At 41.2% G+C, this 17,538-nt stretch overlaps 3 protein-coding genes and 1 pseudogene across 3 annotated transcripts; all 4 read left to right on the top strand.

The window, feature by feature from the left end:
* The first annotated feature begins 714 nt into the window (after positions 1–714).
* Positions 715–5,528, top strand: LOC133708162 (uncharacterized). Its single transcript, XM_062133616.1, has 4 exons — positions 715–2,153; positions 2,983–3,554; positions 3,650–3,869; positions 4,098–5,528. The coding sequence occupies exons 1-4, from the start codon at positions 936–938 to the stop codon at positions 5,445–5,447; spliced, it is 3,360 nt and encodes a 1,119-aa protein (XP_061989600.1). The 5' UTR covers positions 715–935; the 3' UTR covers positions 5,448–5,528.
* A 626-nt stretch (positions 5,529–6,154) lies between these two features.
* LOC133711208 (glycine--tRNA ligase, mitochondrial 1-like) lies at positions 6,155–9,867 on the top strand (annotated as a pseudogene).
* A 1,176-nt stretch (positions 9,868–11,043) lies between these two features.
* On the top strand, positions 11,044–11,990 carry LOC133710550 (uncharacterized protein At4g14100-like). The gene is made up of 2 exons (XM_062136648.1): positions 11,044–11,582; positions 11,726–11,990. Exons 1-2 carry the CDS (start codon positions 11,102–11,104, stop codon positions 11,899–11,901), a joined length of 657 nt encoding a protein of 218 aa, XP_061992632.1. The 5' UTR covers positions 11,044–11,101; the 3' UTR covers positions 11,902–11,990.
* Positions 11,991–15,045: 3,055 nt separating this feature from the next.
* Positions 15,046–16,064, top strand: LOC133710328 (uncharacterized protein At4g14100-like). The gene is made up of 2 exons (XM_062136371.1): positions 15,046–15,630; positions 15,762–16,064. The coding sequence occupies exons 1-2, from the start codon at positions 15,150–15,152 to the stop codon at positions 15,938–15,940; spliced, it is 660 nt and encodes a 219-aa protein (XP_061992355.1). The 5' UTR covers positions 15,046–15,149; the 3' UTR covers positions 15,941–16,064.
* The last annotated feature ends 1,474 nt before the right edge of the window (positions 16,065–17,538 follow it).

The following is a 17,538-nucleotide window of genomic DNA, read 5'->3' as shown; positions in this document are numbered from 1 at the left end:
GACTGTAAGTAAAGAGCTTCTCTCATCGAGTTTTATTTCCAAACAGAAGACTATCATAGTTCAAAATATAAATTATAAACGAGTAAAACATTACTACATAAAAGACAATTTTTAAGGGAACGTGTTTAAGTTGTCAAATTTACTTGTCCTCCATGGTCCCTCAAAACTGTTCCTTAAGTGATTTCCACTGTATAAATGAGTTCGACTAATCAGAAAATTTACGAGCCGAAAATCAAATACTAATTTGATTCATTTTTAAACAAACTCGAGATATTGAGAAAATGATGACGTTGCCTATAATTTTAGTCAACTCTATTCATCGCTAATTGTTACAAAAAAATTGGAGAGAGTAAAGTTAGCCTAAACCTCCGTGCTAGGGCAGACTTATAATCTCAACCTTTAAAGGACTGACGTGAAACACGTACCTGTCACTCTGTCAGCACAATCCCAACACTCCATGTATGAATTTCCGTAGGAGATCTACAGATCACATCGCTAATTAATTTTGATTGTGAAGTCCAAATTATTTTATTACGCTCTAAGATTTTATTTTTAAAAATTGACAATTCGAAGAAGTCAAAATTGGTGAATTTATAGTCCTATATATGTAAATCAGTAAAAATATACCTAAACACCCAAAGAAAATAGAGAATATACAGGGAAGCACACGCCGCTGATTCGAAAAAAGAAAAAGAAAAAAGAAGTAGAACAGTCACGAACGGGTCACCCACCATTCGTAGCCTGCACTGGCAAATATAGCCCGCTAGATCAAGATCCAACGGCCAGAACACTCCCAATACACGTCACGGCTTCCCCATTTCCAAATCTCCCCAAAGCTAAACAAAGAAGAAATCATCGCCGGAAAAGTCTCCCACACTAGACACACTCTTTAACGACTAGACCATCAGTCCTGACGGACACTGATAAAGTAAGCAATGATGCCGCCGGAGCTGCAGCCGCGGTTGTTCCGTCCGTACATCTCAACGGCGGCGAGCGCTTCTTCTTCTCTCTTCAGCAATGGTTCCCCGAACCCTAGCCCCACCGACTCCCGCTTCAGCAACGGCGCTGCTGCTTCTAGATCTCTCAAGAACTCGCGATTCACGGCCGCCGCCTTCGCGCACAACGCCAGAATGGCCGTCGCGCTCGTCCCCTGCGCCGCCTTCCTCCTCGATCTCGGCGGCACTCCGGTCGTCGCGACCCTAACCCTAGGCCTGATGATCTCCTACATCATCGACGCCCTCAACTTCAAGTCCGGTGCCTTCTTCGGCGTCTGGTTCTCCCTCGTCTTCTCTCAGATCGCCTTCTTCTTCAGCTCGTCGCTGTTGACCTCCTTCAATTCGTGGATTCTCGCCGGCCTCGCCGCCTTCCTCTGCGCCGAGACCAATTTCTTGATCGGCGTCTGGGTCTCCCTCCAGTTCAAGTGGATTCAAATCGAGAATCCTTCAATTGTGCTCGCCCTCGAGCGCCTCCTCTTCGCCTGTGTCCCCTTCGCCGCCTCCTCACTCTTCACTTGGGCCACCATCTCCGCCGTCGGTATGAGCAATGCTTCTTACTACCTCATGGCCTTCAGCTGCGTTTTCTATTGGCTCTACTCCATCCCTCGCATTTCGTCTTTCAAGACCAAGCAGGATTCCAAGTACCACGGCGGCGAGGTTCCCGATGAGAATTTGATACTCAGCCCCCTCGAGAGTTGCATCCACACTCTGTATCTGCTGTTCTTCCCGCTACTCTTCCACATTGCCTCTCACTACTCCATCATGTTCTCTTCCGCCGCCGCGGTTTCCGATTTGTTCCTGCTCTTCTTCATTCCTTTCCTGTTCCAGCTCCTGGCCTCTACCAGGGGAGCCCTCTGGTGGGTCACGAAGAATCCGAACCAGCTGCGAGGAATTCAAGTCATGAATGGCGCCGTTGCTTTGGTTGTTGTTGTAATCTGTTTGGAGATTAGAGTCGTTTTCCATTCATTTGGGCGGTACATTCAGGTGCCTCCGCCTTTGAATTACCTTTTGGTGACTACTACAATGCTTGGAGGTGCAGCTGGAGCTGGTGCCTATGCGCTGGGTATGATATCTGATGCCTTCAGCTCCCTGGCTTTCACTGCTCTGGCTGTTGTAGTTAGTGCTGCTGGAGCTATTGTTGTCGGATTTCCTGTTTTGGTATGCAATTCACCTCCTAAGATCTCTATTACATGTTTTGTTAACAATCATGCTTTAGCTATTACATCAGCCATCAGGTAGATATAGGTGGTGTAATTTTGCGTTCTCACTTATAGGTTGTTTCACTTAAAATATACTAATAGCATCTGCTATAAATTTCTTTTTGTTCACAAATCTTTTTGCTTCGAATTCAGTAGTCCAGGTTTATTGGATGGTTTAAGAGTTTGTGTCGAGATCTGGTGAGACAGTCACTGTACATTATATCTCTTACAATTTGCCAAACTAAAAGTTGATTTTAATCGGTCAACTGCATGAGGAATCAATGTACAATGATAGTTTATGGATACCCCAATGAATAACGGATCTGCAGCGCACATGGTTTCTGGGAACCTTCACTTCACTTCTCATTGCACTTAACTCTGTCAACATAGTAGAGCACACACTAGCCACTTTGTCATTTCTTTGGGCTGTTGGTATGCTTGAGCTTGCTTTCTGCTTTTACTTCATTAGTGTATAAGTCACCAAAGTGCTTCAATATTTTATCTTTCTAAAACATCACTGAAATGAAGTGTGTTAGGCCATCCTGTAATTCGTTCTGTTGTTGAAACTTCAGTTACCTTTGCGGTCTTGCAATCTTAGGCACCATATGATAGTAATGTTTTGTAGGAAATATTTGCCAAACTGAACGTCATGTTAATTGTTGTATGTATTTTCCCGTCAGCTTTATGAAAGGAAAGTGGAATGGATGATATAATGCATTGTGATATGTCTTAATTTAAGGTTATAAATGTTGGACAAGTAATAACTACTGCTTCTCTTTGTCCTACAGTTCCTTCCACTGCCTTCAGTTGCTGGCTTCTATTTGGCTCGCTTTTTTACAAAGAAGAGTGTTCCATCCTACTTTGCTTTTGTTGTGCTTGGGAGCCTGATGGTTACATGGTTTGTAATGCACAATTTCTGGGATCTAAATATTTGGATGGCAGGCATGTCCCTGAAATCCTTCTGCAAACTTGTTATTTTGAATGTTGTCTTGGCCTTGACTATTCCTGGTCTAGCTCTACTTCCTTCGAAGCTCCACTTTTTGACAGAGATTGGTTTAGTCACTCATGCATTGCTTTTATCTCACATTGAGAACCGATTTTTTAATTACTCTGGGATATATTATTATGGATTTGAGGATGATGTAATGTATCCAAGCTACATGGTTCTCGTGACAACATTTGTGGGTTTAGCTTTGGTGAGAAGACTGTCTGCGGATCATCGAATTGGTGCGAAGGCAGTTTGGATTTTGACATGTCTTTATTCTGCAAAGCTGGGTATGCTAGTGATTTCATCAAAGTCGGTTGTCTGGATGTCAGCTGTTCTATTGTTGGCTGTAACGCCACCATTGCTTCTCTACAAGTAATTACTCTGTCTTAACTTAGTTTTTAGAGGTTCATAGGCCTTTGATTTGTAAATATCTAATTTATTGGTTCTTTGGTTGCTGGGGTTTACAGGGATAAGTCAAGGACAGCCTCAAAGATGCAAACCTGGCAAGGTTATACACATGCAGGTGTGGTTTCCTTATCAGTTTGGTTTTGTCGTGAAACAATCTTTGAAGCCTTGCAGTGGTGGAATGGAAGAGCTCCCTCTGATGGCCTACTCCTGGGCTTCTGTATTGTCTTGATGGGCTTGGCTTGTGTCCCTATTGTGGCTCTCCACTTCTCTCATGTCTTGGTATGTATTATTTTTTTTCTTTTATATAATAAGAGAATTCCTCACTTTTTCTCATCACTTCCTAGTTAGTTAGGTTTATAACCATTATTGGAAACCACACTGAGCTATACGAAGAGAAAAGAATAAAGCTTTCCAAACTTCATGTAGTTTATGAAGCTTTTTACTGAACATTTTTTTATCACCGAACTTACAGGTGTATAACTAATTATTTTTTACTCCTCTGTGCAGCCTGCGAAGAGATGCTTAGTGCTGGTGGTGGCTACTGGCTTGCTCTTTATCCTTTTACAACCACCTATTCCAGTATCATGGACTTACCGGTCTGACCTAATTAAAGCTGCCCGTCAGTCTGTTGATGACGTCTCCATATACGGGTTCATCGCACCAAAGCCTATGTGGCCATCATGGCTGCTAATTGTGGCTATCCTGCTTACTCTAGCTGCTGTTACATCTGTTATACCAATCAAATACATGGTTGAGTTGAGAGTGTTTTATTCCATAGCCATGGGACTTGCTCTAGGTATCTACATATCTACTGAGTTCTTCCTCCAGGCAGCTGTCCTGCATGTCCTCATTGTTGTAACCATGGTGTGTACCTCTGTGTTTGTGGTTTTCACTCATTTCCCATCTGCCTCAAGTACGAAGCTGCTTCCATGGATATTTGCTTTACTAGTAGCTCTCTTTCCTGTGACATATCTTTTGGAGGGCCAAGTGAGAATTAAAAGCATTCTTGGGGATGGTGGATTTGGAGACCTGGGAGAAGAAGAGAGGAAGCTTACAACTCTATTTGCTGTTGAGGGGGCAAGGACATCTCTTCTTGGTCTTTATGCAGCAATTTTCATGCTAGTAGCTCTGGAGGTAAAGTATGAACTCGCCTCATTATTGAGGGAAAAGGCTACTGAAAGGAGTGGAATCAGACACAGTCTTTCTGGTCAAAGCACATCTACTAGCTTTCCTTCAAGAATGAGATTCATGCAACAGCGCCGGGCTTCTAGTATCTCATCCTTCACAATCAAGAAAATGACTGCTGAGGGAGCATGGATGCCAGCAGTTGGTAATGTTGCTACTGTGATGTGCTTTGCCATATGCATCATCTTAAATGTCAATCTCACAGGTGGCTCAAATCGTGCAATATTCTTCCTGGCACCGATTTTGCTGCTACTCAACCAGGACTCAGATTTTGTTGCTGGGTTTGGGGACAAGCAGAGATATTTCCCTGTTACAATAGTTATATCATCCTACCTAGTCATCACTGCTGTGTACAGCATATGGGAAGAAATCTGGCATGGGAATGTAGGTTGGGGATTGGAAATCGGTGGTCCAGACTGGTTCTTTGCTGTGAAGAATTTGGCACTCCTTATTCTTACATTCCCGAGTCATATCCTTTTCAACAGGTACGTGTGGAGTTTAACAAAGCAGACAGACTCAACTCCATTGATAACTATGCCCCTTAATTTGCCATCTGTAATAATAACAGATGTGCTGAAGGTTAGGATATTAGGTCTCTTAGGAATTATTTATTCCCTAGCCCAGTATCTAGTATCTAGACAACAGTACATCTCAGGATTGAAGTATATTTAGACAAACACATACTCTGTACTATATGTTTTGGCAATTTTCAGATCAGGAGTGAAAAAGTTCAGGTTTGTTCCTTTGTTTCAAGTGTTCTTACCCTTATTTAGGCTTTTACTTGCCCTGGAATGCCTGAACCGTCGGCTGCCTTTTGAGCCATTACAGCAAGTAATTATACCGAGACCTTAAAGTATATGAGTTAACAGTCCAAGCAAAGATCAGGTTTATTTGGTCATCTCATATAGCTGATAGCCTTATATTTAATGCCTTGCATCCACTTAGAATTCTAAAATGACTGGGGATATTTGTCCAAATTACCAGCTTGAGTAAATTGCAATGTTGTGCACTGCGACTTCTGTTGTACTTGTTTAAACAATTAAACATGAGTTTTGTGCCTTTCCCCTTATCAAGGGAAATTATTCTTCTTGCTACGGTAATGGTCTTCTTGCTGGCTTAGACTTCTTGTCGAGCTCCGATATTGATGTTTACTGGGTTTCAGTTGCTATTTTGTTTGTCTATTATATCGAAGGAGATACCGAGTCATTGTTGGATCAGTTTGTGTTGAATGTTCCAAATTCCTTGATAGTTTCAGAACAAACAGAAGGATTTAATTTAATACAGGAAAATGATCAATACAAGCGAAGCTAACCTAATGTGACAAACCAGTCTCAGATGAACCAACACTACTTGTTATGCCATACACAAAACCAGGGATAATGCCGTTTACTTCCCCCTGTCCGGCACCCATAATTGCACTGGTTTGTGTTAACATATCTGGAATGCCTGGTCCTCCCTTTTGCCCCTCTCCTCTAATAAAAACTACTTCTCCTTCCTTCCAAACACAGGATCATCTGTGATAACTGCAAATATAGTCTCCTCACTTCGAAGACAAGTGCTGGATATATATGCTACAGAAATCTTTGCTGCATGATTGACAACGATGATTATGATGTAGAGCCTCTGATGCGGGCACCTGCATAATGATGGCGGGGGTAAAAGGAGTCTCGAGACAGGAATAGAAATCCCAGATTTTTTTTTTCCGGTACAATCTACAAATCCCAGATTTTTACAAATAATTCCCGTAAAATTAGAATTTCAACTCATCACCCTATTAATAGCCTATTAGGGTTTTTAGTATTTAGGGTTTTAGGATACTTGATCCCCAAGTAATTATTCTGGAAAGTTTTTTTGTTGGTTGACATCAGCCGTATATATATATATATATACCTCTAGCCACACCAATTTGTCAACAGTTTTTTTTTTCAAATCGTTGGAAGTGTTCTTGTGAGACTAGGTCAATTTCTGCAATAAACATTCGACTGCGTGTCTGGACTTCAAATCCACCTGCATCATGAGTGATAATACGGAAAGCTCCCGCCGTGCTCTGGGCTGTTCTTGAACGGCGCTTCTTTTCCATCCCTTCTTTCAAGATTTACGGCGCCGTTGCTGGCCTCTACGACTATGGCTCGCCCGGCTGCAAACTCAAGAAGAATGTCCTTTCACTTTGGCATCAGGTTAGGGTTAACTTAACCAATTCTGTGTGCGTGTGTCAGTTTCGGCTTTGAGGCCTTGTTTCTGATCTCTATGCTATTTGATCATGCAGCACTTTGTTCATGAAGAGAACATGTGGGAGATTGACTGCCCTTGCCTCACGCCAGAGGCTGTTTTGAAGGCATCTGGCCATGTAGATAAGTTCACTGATCTCATGGTTAAGGATGAGAAGAAAGGGACTTGCTACCGGGCTGATCACTTGCTCAAGGATTTCTGCAATAAGAAGCTTGAAGAGGACCGTCACATTAGTTCAGAGATGGAATGGAGCTGAAAGAAGTGCTTTCGAAATTGGACGGTCTATAAGCTGAAGAGCTGGGTGCATGCATCAAGAAATATGGGATTACAGCCCCTGAAACAGATAACCATCCTCTCTCAGATCCTTATCCTTTCAATTTGATGTTTCAAACATCAATTGGTCCGTCTGGTTCGAGCACTGGGTGAGCATTTGAACCATTAAAGAAGTTCAGAGCTAGCTGTTTCTTTTTCCTTCAAATATTTATATATTACATCATACTTGCAGTTTCTTTCGCCCAGAAACTGCACAAGGCATATTTGTGAATTTTATGGACATTTACTATGACAATGGGTGCAAGCTGCCTTTTGCTGTTGCTCAAGTTGGCCAGGATTTTCTCTCATGATCCAAAATAATAAGATAATGTCTGCTTTATACATGTTTTGTTCACTCTTTCTTGTTTTTCACCACTACGAGAATGCTTGTAATTTGTGGTTTGCTTGAATGGTTTTTGTTGGGGAGTGGATGTCCAGCTTGTGTCAATTCCTGACATTTTGCTATATGTGCAGATATCTCCTCGCCAAGGCCTGTTGAGAGTCCGTGAGTTCACACTCTCGGAGATTGAGCACTTTGTTGATCCTGAAGACAAATCTCACCTGAAATTCCCCAGCGTTGAGAAGTTGGAACTTCTGATGTTCCCAAGGGATGAACAAAAGCCTGGGAAATCTGCAAGATTAATCTCAGTGGGTGAAGCGGTGCATTCTAAGGTTTGGATTTATCACATTTTACGCAACTTCCTTTTTCTTCTTTTGTATCTCTTCCAGTGACATTACTGACTATGATCTGATATCATTTTGGATTCCAAGATTGTGGAGAATGAAACTCTTGGCTACTTCATTGGGAGAGTATATCTCTTCCTCACTCGTCTGGGTATAGACAAGAACCATTTGAGGTTCAGGCAACACCTTGCTAGAGAAATGGCTCACTATGCTGCTGACTGCTGGGATGCTGAGATTGAGACTTCCTATGGCTGGATTGAGTGCGTCGGTATTGCAGGTAGATCTGCATATGACTTGAAGGCTCATTCGGTTAGGACTTGTTTGATGTTATTTACAATGTTATGCTTTAATATGATAAGTCTATGTTCATAGACAATTGTTTTCTGCTCTTCAGCAGGGGAAAAGTCGTCTCGAGGCACATGAACAACTTTCAGAACCAAGAGACGTGGAGGTAATACCTTTTGCATTCTGTGCATCACCACTGTAATTAGTAAAGGTATTGTGATGACATATATATGGACCCTCTCCAAACATATATCATTCTTGACTTTGTTATATAATTTCAGAAATTGGTTATATCTCCGGTAAAGAAACAGATTGGCCCTGCTTTCGGGAAGAAGCAAAAGAATGTACTTGAAGCTTTGGAGGTGAACTCTAGAGAATCTCCTCTATGACGTACTACTGTATATGTTGTTTGAGTATATTTATTAACTTATGCATTTCAGGTTATGAATGAAGAAGAAATTTCAAAGATGAAGGCTGAGATAGACTCGAAAGGGGAGGTGGACTTCTTTGTCTGCACTCTTGGGGAACATGCATCTATTAAGAGCAGTATGGTGACAATTTCAAAGGTTAAAACAAGAGAACATCAAAGAAAATTCACACCCTCAGTAATCGAGCCTTCATTTGGTATTGGGCGGATTATATATTGTCTCTTTGAGCATTCCTTCTACACCAGACCAGATAAAACTGGGGATGAACAATTGAATGTGTTTCGCTTTAACCCACTTGTGGCGCCTTTTAAGTGCACGGTTTTCCCTCTGGTTCGGAACCAACAATTTGAGGCTGTTGCTAAGGACATTTCCAAGTCATTGACTGCTGCTGGCATATCGCATAAAATGGATACTACAGGTAGGAACTGAGAATTATCTCCATACGTGCCCTCAGTTATGAGCTTCTCATGCTTGGCCTAATTACCAAGCAGTTACTTTAAGTTTCAAGTTAACTGTATTTTGGATTTTGATCAGGTACCTCGATTGGGAAACGTTACGCACGTACTGATGAGCTCGGTGACTCGGTGTACCCTTTGCAATAACGGTTGATTCTACATCCTCAGTGACAATTCGTGAAAGAGACAACAGAGATCAAATCCGTGTTAGTGTGAAGAAGGCAGCATCTGTTGTGAAGGAGCTCAGTGAGGGCTTGAGGACTTGGGAAGATGTGTGGTGGTCGCCTAGTGAACGGTGGAAGAGATTCTGGCGTTCCTGCTTCAGATTTATATTGTCTAGAAACTAATCTTGTTGTTCAGATTGGTTGCCTCTTGAATATTGACCAATATGAGAACTAAATCTTTTTGGTATTACTAAGTATTAATAGTAAGTACTTGCACAATAAGCTGAAGGAACTTTAGCTAATACAAGAATAGCAAGTAGCTGGCATTGATGAAAAACTACATGACACTCCGATTTGCATCGATCAAAGTTGGGGTCACGAACCATTAGAGTTACACAGAACAGAAAAAAGAAAAAAATGGTAATTGCCAAATTTCATATCCAATCTCAGAGTAATGAAATCTGGCAAAAGTCAGAAACTTGAACACCTGTAACAGAATTGACGTAATTGCTTGTATCGTATTTCTCAAATGAATTTCCGCTCATCTCACATATTTCGAGAAGGTAATCAAGTTGCTGATGCATTAGCGAATTTTGGTACTAATTCTACAAGCTTGATTTGGTGGGACTTTGCTCCACCCTTTATACTTGCACATTGTAACAGAGACCACTTGGGTCTTCCGAACTTCCGTTTTCGTTAGTTTCATGTTTCCTTTTTCTGATTTATTTGGGAGGTTTTGGTTTTGGTTCCCCTCCTTTGTACTCTGTTTTCCTTTTCTTAATTTAAGAGGATAGGAAGGATCTCTTCCTCACCTATCCAAGCTTTAAAAAAAAAAATTTGACAGTAATTTTTTTTGTTTTGAATGTCAATAACAATATAGTTAATCACTTTCTTGAATCGTAGGCATCCAATATGTGACTCTTCAGCTCATACAAATCGCATGATCGGTATCTGTCACAAGCATTGAAAGAGATCAGTGCAAGTTGATGGTAGAATGTAATTGCAATTTGTATGATTAGAGGATATTTAAACGACCGCTGCACCACCTTCTTCATTCTCTTCTCTAGCCATGATACTTGGTTTCAAGTAGGAGTACAATAAGATATTGGAGTAAACTGAAATTGGCAAACAGGGGAGGGAGGTGGCTCAAACTACAACTTGACTATTCTTAGTGTTTATGACGTTGAATAATGATTACTATAGAGTCGCTAGAAGAGACGCCAGATTATTACACGATTGTGTGCAGTATGCGGATAGTGAATAACTAATTGTCAACTTAATATTTTTGCCTTATACCCTGCAATAAATTCCACTTTGTTGGTTGGCTGCTATCAGCTAGCACATGTATCAATAGACCTGTTAGGATGGATATCTAGTTGTAATTATTTTTCTAAAATTCTTTTATTCTTTAAACAAAACAAAACATTTTTTACTTCAACATAATCCATTTTTTTCAAGTCACAAGAAATTAAATCAAAATCTTAATCACATTTTGGAACAGTGATTTTTCACAAAAAAAATCCTGTATTCCGTGTATATTTGTATGATCATTGGCAATATCAAGTTTTTTACATCTTACTTCGTTAGAAAGCTATGTTGTAATATATCTTCATCGTTGTTGTTGTTTTTTTTTTTTTTTTCGATTGGACAAAAAAACTATAGTCGTTACATATTTGAGCCACCTGTCCCAATTTGACCAACACTTCGATATCATCAAATGATACTCTCCTCTGTTAGACCAGAACTGAGCTACCAACTTCCCCGTAGCAATGTCTTCTTCCATAGCCAAAGTCAACACCTCCTTCATCGCAATCCTCATCCTCCTCACCTCTCCTCTCTCCTCCTCATCTCTCCCACACGAACCAGGCCCATTACCGACCACATGGCCCCACCAATTCCACTCAATTCTGGTGATGAACTACACCGGAACCCTCCAGATAATCGACCTCTGGTACGACTGGCCCAACGGTCGAAACTTCAACATCGTACAGGACCAGCTGGGTTCAATCCTCTACGACCTCGAATGGAACAACGGCACCTCCTTCTTCTACAGCTTAGACTCTTCCAAAAGCTGCAGCAGCGTTCAACTTGAAGTAGGTATTCTCCGCCCAAATTGGCTCGACGGAGCTGAGTATCTGGGTCAGCGCCACGTGGATGGGTTCCTCTGCAACGTTTGGACCAAGGTCGATTTTCTTCAGTATTATGAGGACGTTGTCACCAAGAGGCCTGTTCTTTGGGTCTTTTACACAGGTAAGTGCTGGCACTAGTGATTGATTACATTATTTGATCAATCCCCTTTGCGGTTCATATTTCCGAAATTCGGATTCTGGGTTTTATCAGTTGGGTTGTGGAAGTCGAATTTGGAATCGATTTGGTTGTTTCGATATGTGCAGGGAGGGAGGCACATGTGATGACATTTGAGGTCGGAGCTGTGCTTGAAGATGCAAAGTGGCAAGCTCCTGTCTACTGTTTTGATAAGAAAGCTGAAAGTGATAACAAGGGAGCAGGGTTTTCTATCACTGGTGCTTCTATGGCCGGGTTGATAAGAAGTCCGTTCATGGGGATTTAGTGATCTTCATTTTCTATTCATGTGATCTAATGGTACTCTAATATTAATTAATTATTGTATAGATTTTTATCCTAAACTTGTTGAGAATATGTTTGATCTTCCTTGGTGATTAGGAAAACTACTCCTAGCTAATCCAGGACACTAGGCCAAAACTGAAAATAAAACTAAAGGACAGATCTCTTCTAGACTCCTAATTTCTTTGATAACGTACATTGTGATCTTCTTTCCTGAATTCATAATCCAATCCGGCAGCAATTCTCTGAAAAAGATTGTTAGTCCAGCTGTCCAGGCAATCAGAGATCTCGGAAGGGAAAATAGGCCTAGGGCACTTCATTCATAATCCCGACTCTTAACTGCTTGCTTCAGTTGCACTACTGGTGCATAAGTACCAGCCACCAATGAAAAAGAAAATATAGTCTAGGAAGGCATAAAGGTGAATGGCAAGCAGAAAATCACCAACTCATTCATCATGGGGTAATATAATTGTGTTTGAGAGTAGAAATCTCACAACAAAAATCAAATCTATGTTAGTGTGAACAAGGCAGCATCTACTGTGAGGGAGCTCAGTGAGGGCTTGGGAACTTGGGAAGAGATTTTGGCATTCCTGCTGTAATGTATCTTTCCTTAGATACATATAGTGTAGAAGCTAATTTTGTTGTTCAGACTGGTCCAACACAAGCTGAAGCAACCTCTTTAATATGCCACATAAATTTTTGTTTTGAATGGCAGTAACAAGATACTTCAGTAATATTTACTTGCTGGAATTGTGGCCATCCGACATGCGACTCTTCAGCTCACACAAAGCGCATGAGAAGTGCAATTTTGATGGTAGAATGTAAGAAAAATATCTATGACTAGACAATAGTTAACCTATGGGGCGCACCACCTTCTTCATCCTCTAGTCCAGTCTTGATGCTCAGTTTCAACAACTCAGTTGTAGAATCTGTATGTAGGTGATGGACCTTAAGATATTGGATACAACAACTTAAATTGACTTTGTAGGTAGGTAGGTGTCTCTTTTTTCCTTTGAGATATTGGAGTAAATTGAAATCTACGAATAAGAGACGAAGGATATTCAAACCGTTACTTATCTTTTCTTAATATGTAGCGGTTTGAAAACCTTGAGATTCACCCTAAGAGTAATATGTTATAAGTTAAAGGTATGCTAACAATAAATAACTGATTTTTCCAACGCATCTTTTCCGGATCATAATTTGTAGCTATGTTAATTTTGAAGGTACTGTAATTAGTTTCGACAGGCGTAAGCAGACAGCAAACAAATGTTAGTTGTTAGTTGATATAGTTCAAGATTCACCTCCATCATTATCTTAGATAGAAAATGAGCAATATTGTATGAGTTATTGTATAATTCAATTTATCTTTTAAATATTTCTACCAATCCCTTGTATAATTTTGATGGTAATTGTTATTACCATCAAAATTATTATAAAGATCTACCATCAAATGCTGGAGAAAGAAAACTCTCTATTTTGTCTTGACCTAGCGCTCTGCTAGGGTTTCGGAATCCTCTTCCCAAGGGCGGCGGTTTCTCGTATGCTCGTTGTTGCTCGTCAATGGCGGTTATGGCAGACTTGGGTCTGCTTATTCTCTTCTTCATTGCGCTGGGTGGCGCTGAGACGGTGTTGATTTCATGGGGTGGGGGCGCTGTTGTTTCCGTGTCCAAACTAGTTGGTGAAGTGAAAGATGCGGCCTCTTTTGCAGGGATGGCATCTAGGTGGCGGATGAGCGGTGATCCGATCTTGGGTTGGGATGTCGGTGACCTTGCTGTGGTGGATGACGATGATCTGCTGGTTTGCTTGACCTCGGGGTCTGCCATCTCTAATGGAGATCTGAGGCTGCCGGAGATGAGACCGACTCTGTTTCCCTCGGGCTCGGACTCTCTGTTGGTGGGGCGGATGACTTCTTTCTACTCATCAGAAGCAGCTGCTTTTGCTGGTGGTAACCCGGTGGCCGGGATGTTGGCTGCGAGCTCTGACATCGGTGTATGCGCAGATTGTGACGAAGCTCGATGGCAGGAAGGGTATGAGATCGGGTCTTTGGCGTTTTGCTCATCGTCTGAATTGGTTCGCCTGGAATCGGGCCCCACCAGTGAAGGTGGCAGAACGGGCGCCGTCCTCCGGCGGGTGGTGGTCGGTAGTGGGGGCAGGGCTGTCTTCTCACTTCGAGTTTGCCCTAGGTGGGTTGACTGGGCTTGGCATTGGAATTGGGCTGAGAGAGCTTTGCTTTGGGCTTGGACAGCTGTACTGTTTCCCATTTTCATTTTCAGTTTGGGCCTTCATCTTTTTGTTCTGAAAGATGATTGGCCTGATTATTTCTTGCTTTGAGTGGGAAAGATCGCAAAGAAAAGAGAGACCCTGTTGAGCCTCGTTTTTCGGGGTGTTATTTTTAATTCCTCAGGGCTCTTCTTTTCTTTGTTTGGGCTTAATACTAGAAGGTGGGTGTGCTAGGAGATTACTAGTTTTGTTTGCTCTGTTTAGGGGTGGCTTTGTAGTAGTTTCTACGGAACGGTTCTTTCTGTCGCCCCCATAGGGGGGGATCGTTTTTGTACTGCTTGCTGAGCTGCATAATGGATGACCTTTACCCGCAAAAAAAAAAATCAAATGCTGGAGAAAATAAAGAGTTGCTAATAGTAGTCGATCATGAAAAAATTTAAAAAATAAATAACAAAACAAATCAGACTTTTGTTTCACTTCAAAATTCAATAGTTCATTTTTAAAGTGACAAGAAATGGAATCAAAATGCAAGACTTCACATATTTGGAGGGTGATCCAGAGATACTGATACAAAAAAAATGCTGCATTCCTCAATATATATTTACTATAGATAATAACGAGTTTTTTGCATCTACTTCTTTTGTGGGCATTATATTTAGAGAAATCAACTTTGATAGTAGAACAAGATTACTTTAAAAAACTGACATTTACGGAGACCCTCTTCGTTTTTTATTTGATTCATTTAAAGATTTAGTTAATATTTTATTCAATCCTCAGGACACACTCCAATCCATCTTCACCTCAAGAATGAACCTAACTCTTATCTATTTAATTTCACTGATTTTTTTTTTTTTTTTTTTTTTGAGAATACTGATAATTTCCTTTTCTATCCAAAAGAAAAGAAAAGGAATTCCAATGCATGTACAGACTAGGATATCATCAAATCCAAGTGTCCTTCGTTAAACCTTGTCACAATCCACTGCCACAACCGAGCTACCCAACTTCACCACAGCAATGCCTTCCATAGCCAAAACCATCACCACCTCCTTCATTACAATCCTCATCCTCCTCACCTCTCCTCTCTCCTCCTCACCCCTCCCACATGAACAAGACCCAACACCAACCCCATGGCCCCATCAATTCCATTCAATTCTGGTGATGAACTACACCGGAACCCTCGAAATTATCGACCTCTGGTATGACTGGCCCAACGGTCGAAACTTCAACATCATACAGCACCAGCTGGGTTCAGTCCTCTACGACCTCGAATGGAACAACGGCACCTCCTTCTTCTACAGCTTAGACTCTTCCAAAAACTGCAGAAGCTCTCAAGTTGAAGTGGGTATTCTCCGCCCAAATTGGCTCGACGGAGCTGAGTATCTGGGTCAGCGCCACGTGGATGGGTTCCTCTGCAACGTTTGGAACAAGGTCGATTTTCTTCTGTATTATGAGGATGTTGTCACCAGGAGGCCTGTTCATTGGGCCTTTTACACAGGTAAGTGCTAGTAATTTCATCACTTGATCAATGGCTTTACGGTTCTTCTTTGCCAAATTCGAATTCCGAGTTTTGGCATTCGGGTTTATGGAATTAGAATTTGGAATCGATTTGGTTGTTTCGATGTGCAGGGAGGGAGGCACATGTGATGACATTTGAGGTTGGAGCTGCGCTTGAAGATGCAAAGTGGCAAGCTCCTATCTACTGTTTTGATAAGAAAGCTGAAAGTGATCACAAGGGAGCAGAGTTTCCGATCACTGGTCCTTCTGTGGGTGGATTGCTACGAGGTCCGTTTCGAATTGGGATGTAATTTTTTTTTATGTTGTTTGTTTTCTATTCATGTATTCTTATGATACTGTTAAGAATAAATTATTGTATAGTTTATTGCCCTGAACTAGGTGAGAATATATTAATCATGGTGGATATTGCACTTGTTAACTGGTCGGGAAAAGTATTCCTAGCTATTTCAGGACGCTTTGCTTTGATAACATTGTTGTCTTGGAGAGGGCAAGCAAGATATGACTAAACTGTTGAAAAAATCATCAAGGGGAAACTATAACTGGGTTTGAAAGAAAAAAAAAACAAAACCTTGAAAACAAAATGTGACAAAGAGTATATCAGACATGGTGAAGATTCAGTTAGTTCAATTTTTCTAATATACCTCGGAAACAGATCGTGAGTTCGGGTAATCAGAGATCTCTGAATGGGCCGGGAAACAGGACACTTTTTCTTAGTCCAAACTCTTTAAGTGCTTGCTTCAGTTGCACTACTGGTGCATGAGTACCACTGTACCAGTCCGCCAAAGAAAAAGAAATACAGTCTAGGAAGAAATAAAAATGAAGGCCAAGCAACAACTGATTGAATAACTGTTTCGAAAGTATAATTGGGTTTGAGAGTAGAAACCTTCAAAACAAAAGTTGACAAAGAAAGTTAGTACATGTATCTGAGAGCATGCTATATCCTTCAACAATCCACGGGCAAATAACCATTGCTAGATAATCTTCTTTTGACCCGAAGAAACTCCCGAGTGCACCAGCTCTTGGACACACACTTACATAGGAAAACAAACACATCCTTTGTGATATCATCAATATTGATATTCATCAGCTTTGATAATCATCTCTTTGTTGTTGCTGATGCTGCAGATCTTTCATCAATACTGTCTGTAGCAGGATTAATATCTCACCACCTGTCATCGCGGTAGGCAGAGAATGATCAAGGACTTGGCATCTTTTTTTTTTTTTTTTGGGTGAGAAGGATTGAAATTAAGGATCTGACCTTTTTTCCCCATGATAAACAGCTTAAATAAATAGTTTGATAAAAGAACAAAAAATACAGCTTAAATATGTTTGTAGTAGTATTATGGGCTTAAAAGAATCAAGGACCGCCCGTATAAGCCCAATTCTATCGGCTCACGTCAACAAAATCGCTAGAGAACATTCTATTTATTCATATAAACTCAGATTTTTTTTTTTGGAAATGAGGAATCTTATTACTAGATACGATTAGAATCGTACATGAGGGCATCCGGGATGAAATCTGGAGCATGAACAAACCAATCAAGGTGGACATTTGACTCATTAGCTAATCTGTGAGCTACAGTATTGGCCTGTCGAGGGACAAAACAGAGTTTAATCTCCATACTTGCCTCTAGTAGCGCCTTGAGGTCTGTAATCAAGGCACTCAAAGGAGAAAGGTCCACAGCTACTGAGTTTATAGTCTGCACTGCAAGTAAGCAGTCGCTCTCCACAACAGCTCGTGTGATCTGCATAGCCTGGAGCAATTCCAATCCATTCTTCAAGGCTAGTAGTTCGATGTGCAATGGGGAGCTGACAAACTCCATTCTACAAGAAAAGCCAGCAATGAACTGACCCTAAGAGTTTCTTATCACACCCCCTGTACCACCAT

This window comes from Rosa rugosa, chromosome 5 (genome assembly GCF_958449725.1).
Source record: "Rosa rugosa chromosome 5, drRosRugo1.1, whole genome shotgun sequence".
NCBI lineage: Eukaryota > Viridiplantae > Streptophyta > Magnoliopsida > Rosales > Rosaceae > Rosa > Rosa rugosa.
This window is presented reverse-complemented; position numbering and strand designations above follow the sequence as displayed.

Coding starts and splice junctions, on each gene's coding strand:
- LOC133708162 (XM_062133616.1), top strand. CDS start 936: ATGATGCCGCCGGAGCTGCAGCCGCGGTTGTTCCGTCCGTACATCTCA. Junction 3,555..3,649: donor CCACCATTGCTTCTCTACAA/GTAATTACTCTG, acceptor TGGGGTTTACAG/GGATAAGTCAAGGACAGCCT. Junction 3,870..4,097: donor TCCACTTCTCTCATGTCTTG/GTATGTATTATT, acceptor TCCTCTGTGCAG/CCTGCGAAGAGATGCTTAGT.
- LOC133710550 (XM_062136648.1), top strand. CDS start 11,102: ATGTCTTCTTCCATAGCCAAAGTCAACACCTCCTTCATCGCAATCCTC. Junction 11,583..11,725: donor TCTTTGGGTCTTTTACACAG/GTAAGTGCTGGC, acceptor CGATATGTGCAG/GGAGGGAGGCACATGTGATG.
- LOC133710328 (XM_062136371.1), top strand. CDS start 15,150: ATGCCTTCCATAGCCAAAACCATCACCACCTCCTTCATTACAATCCTC. Junction 15,631..15,761: donor TCATTGGGCCTTTTACACAG/GTAAGTGCTAGT, acceptor TTCGATGTGCAG/GGAGGGAGGCACATGTGATG.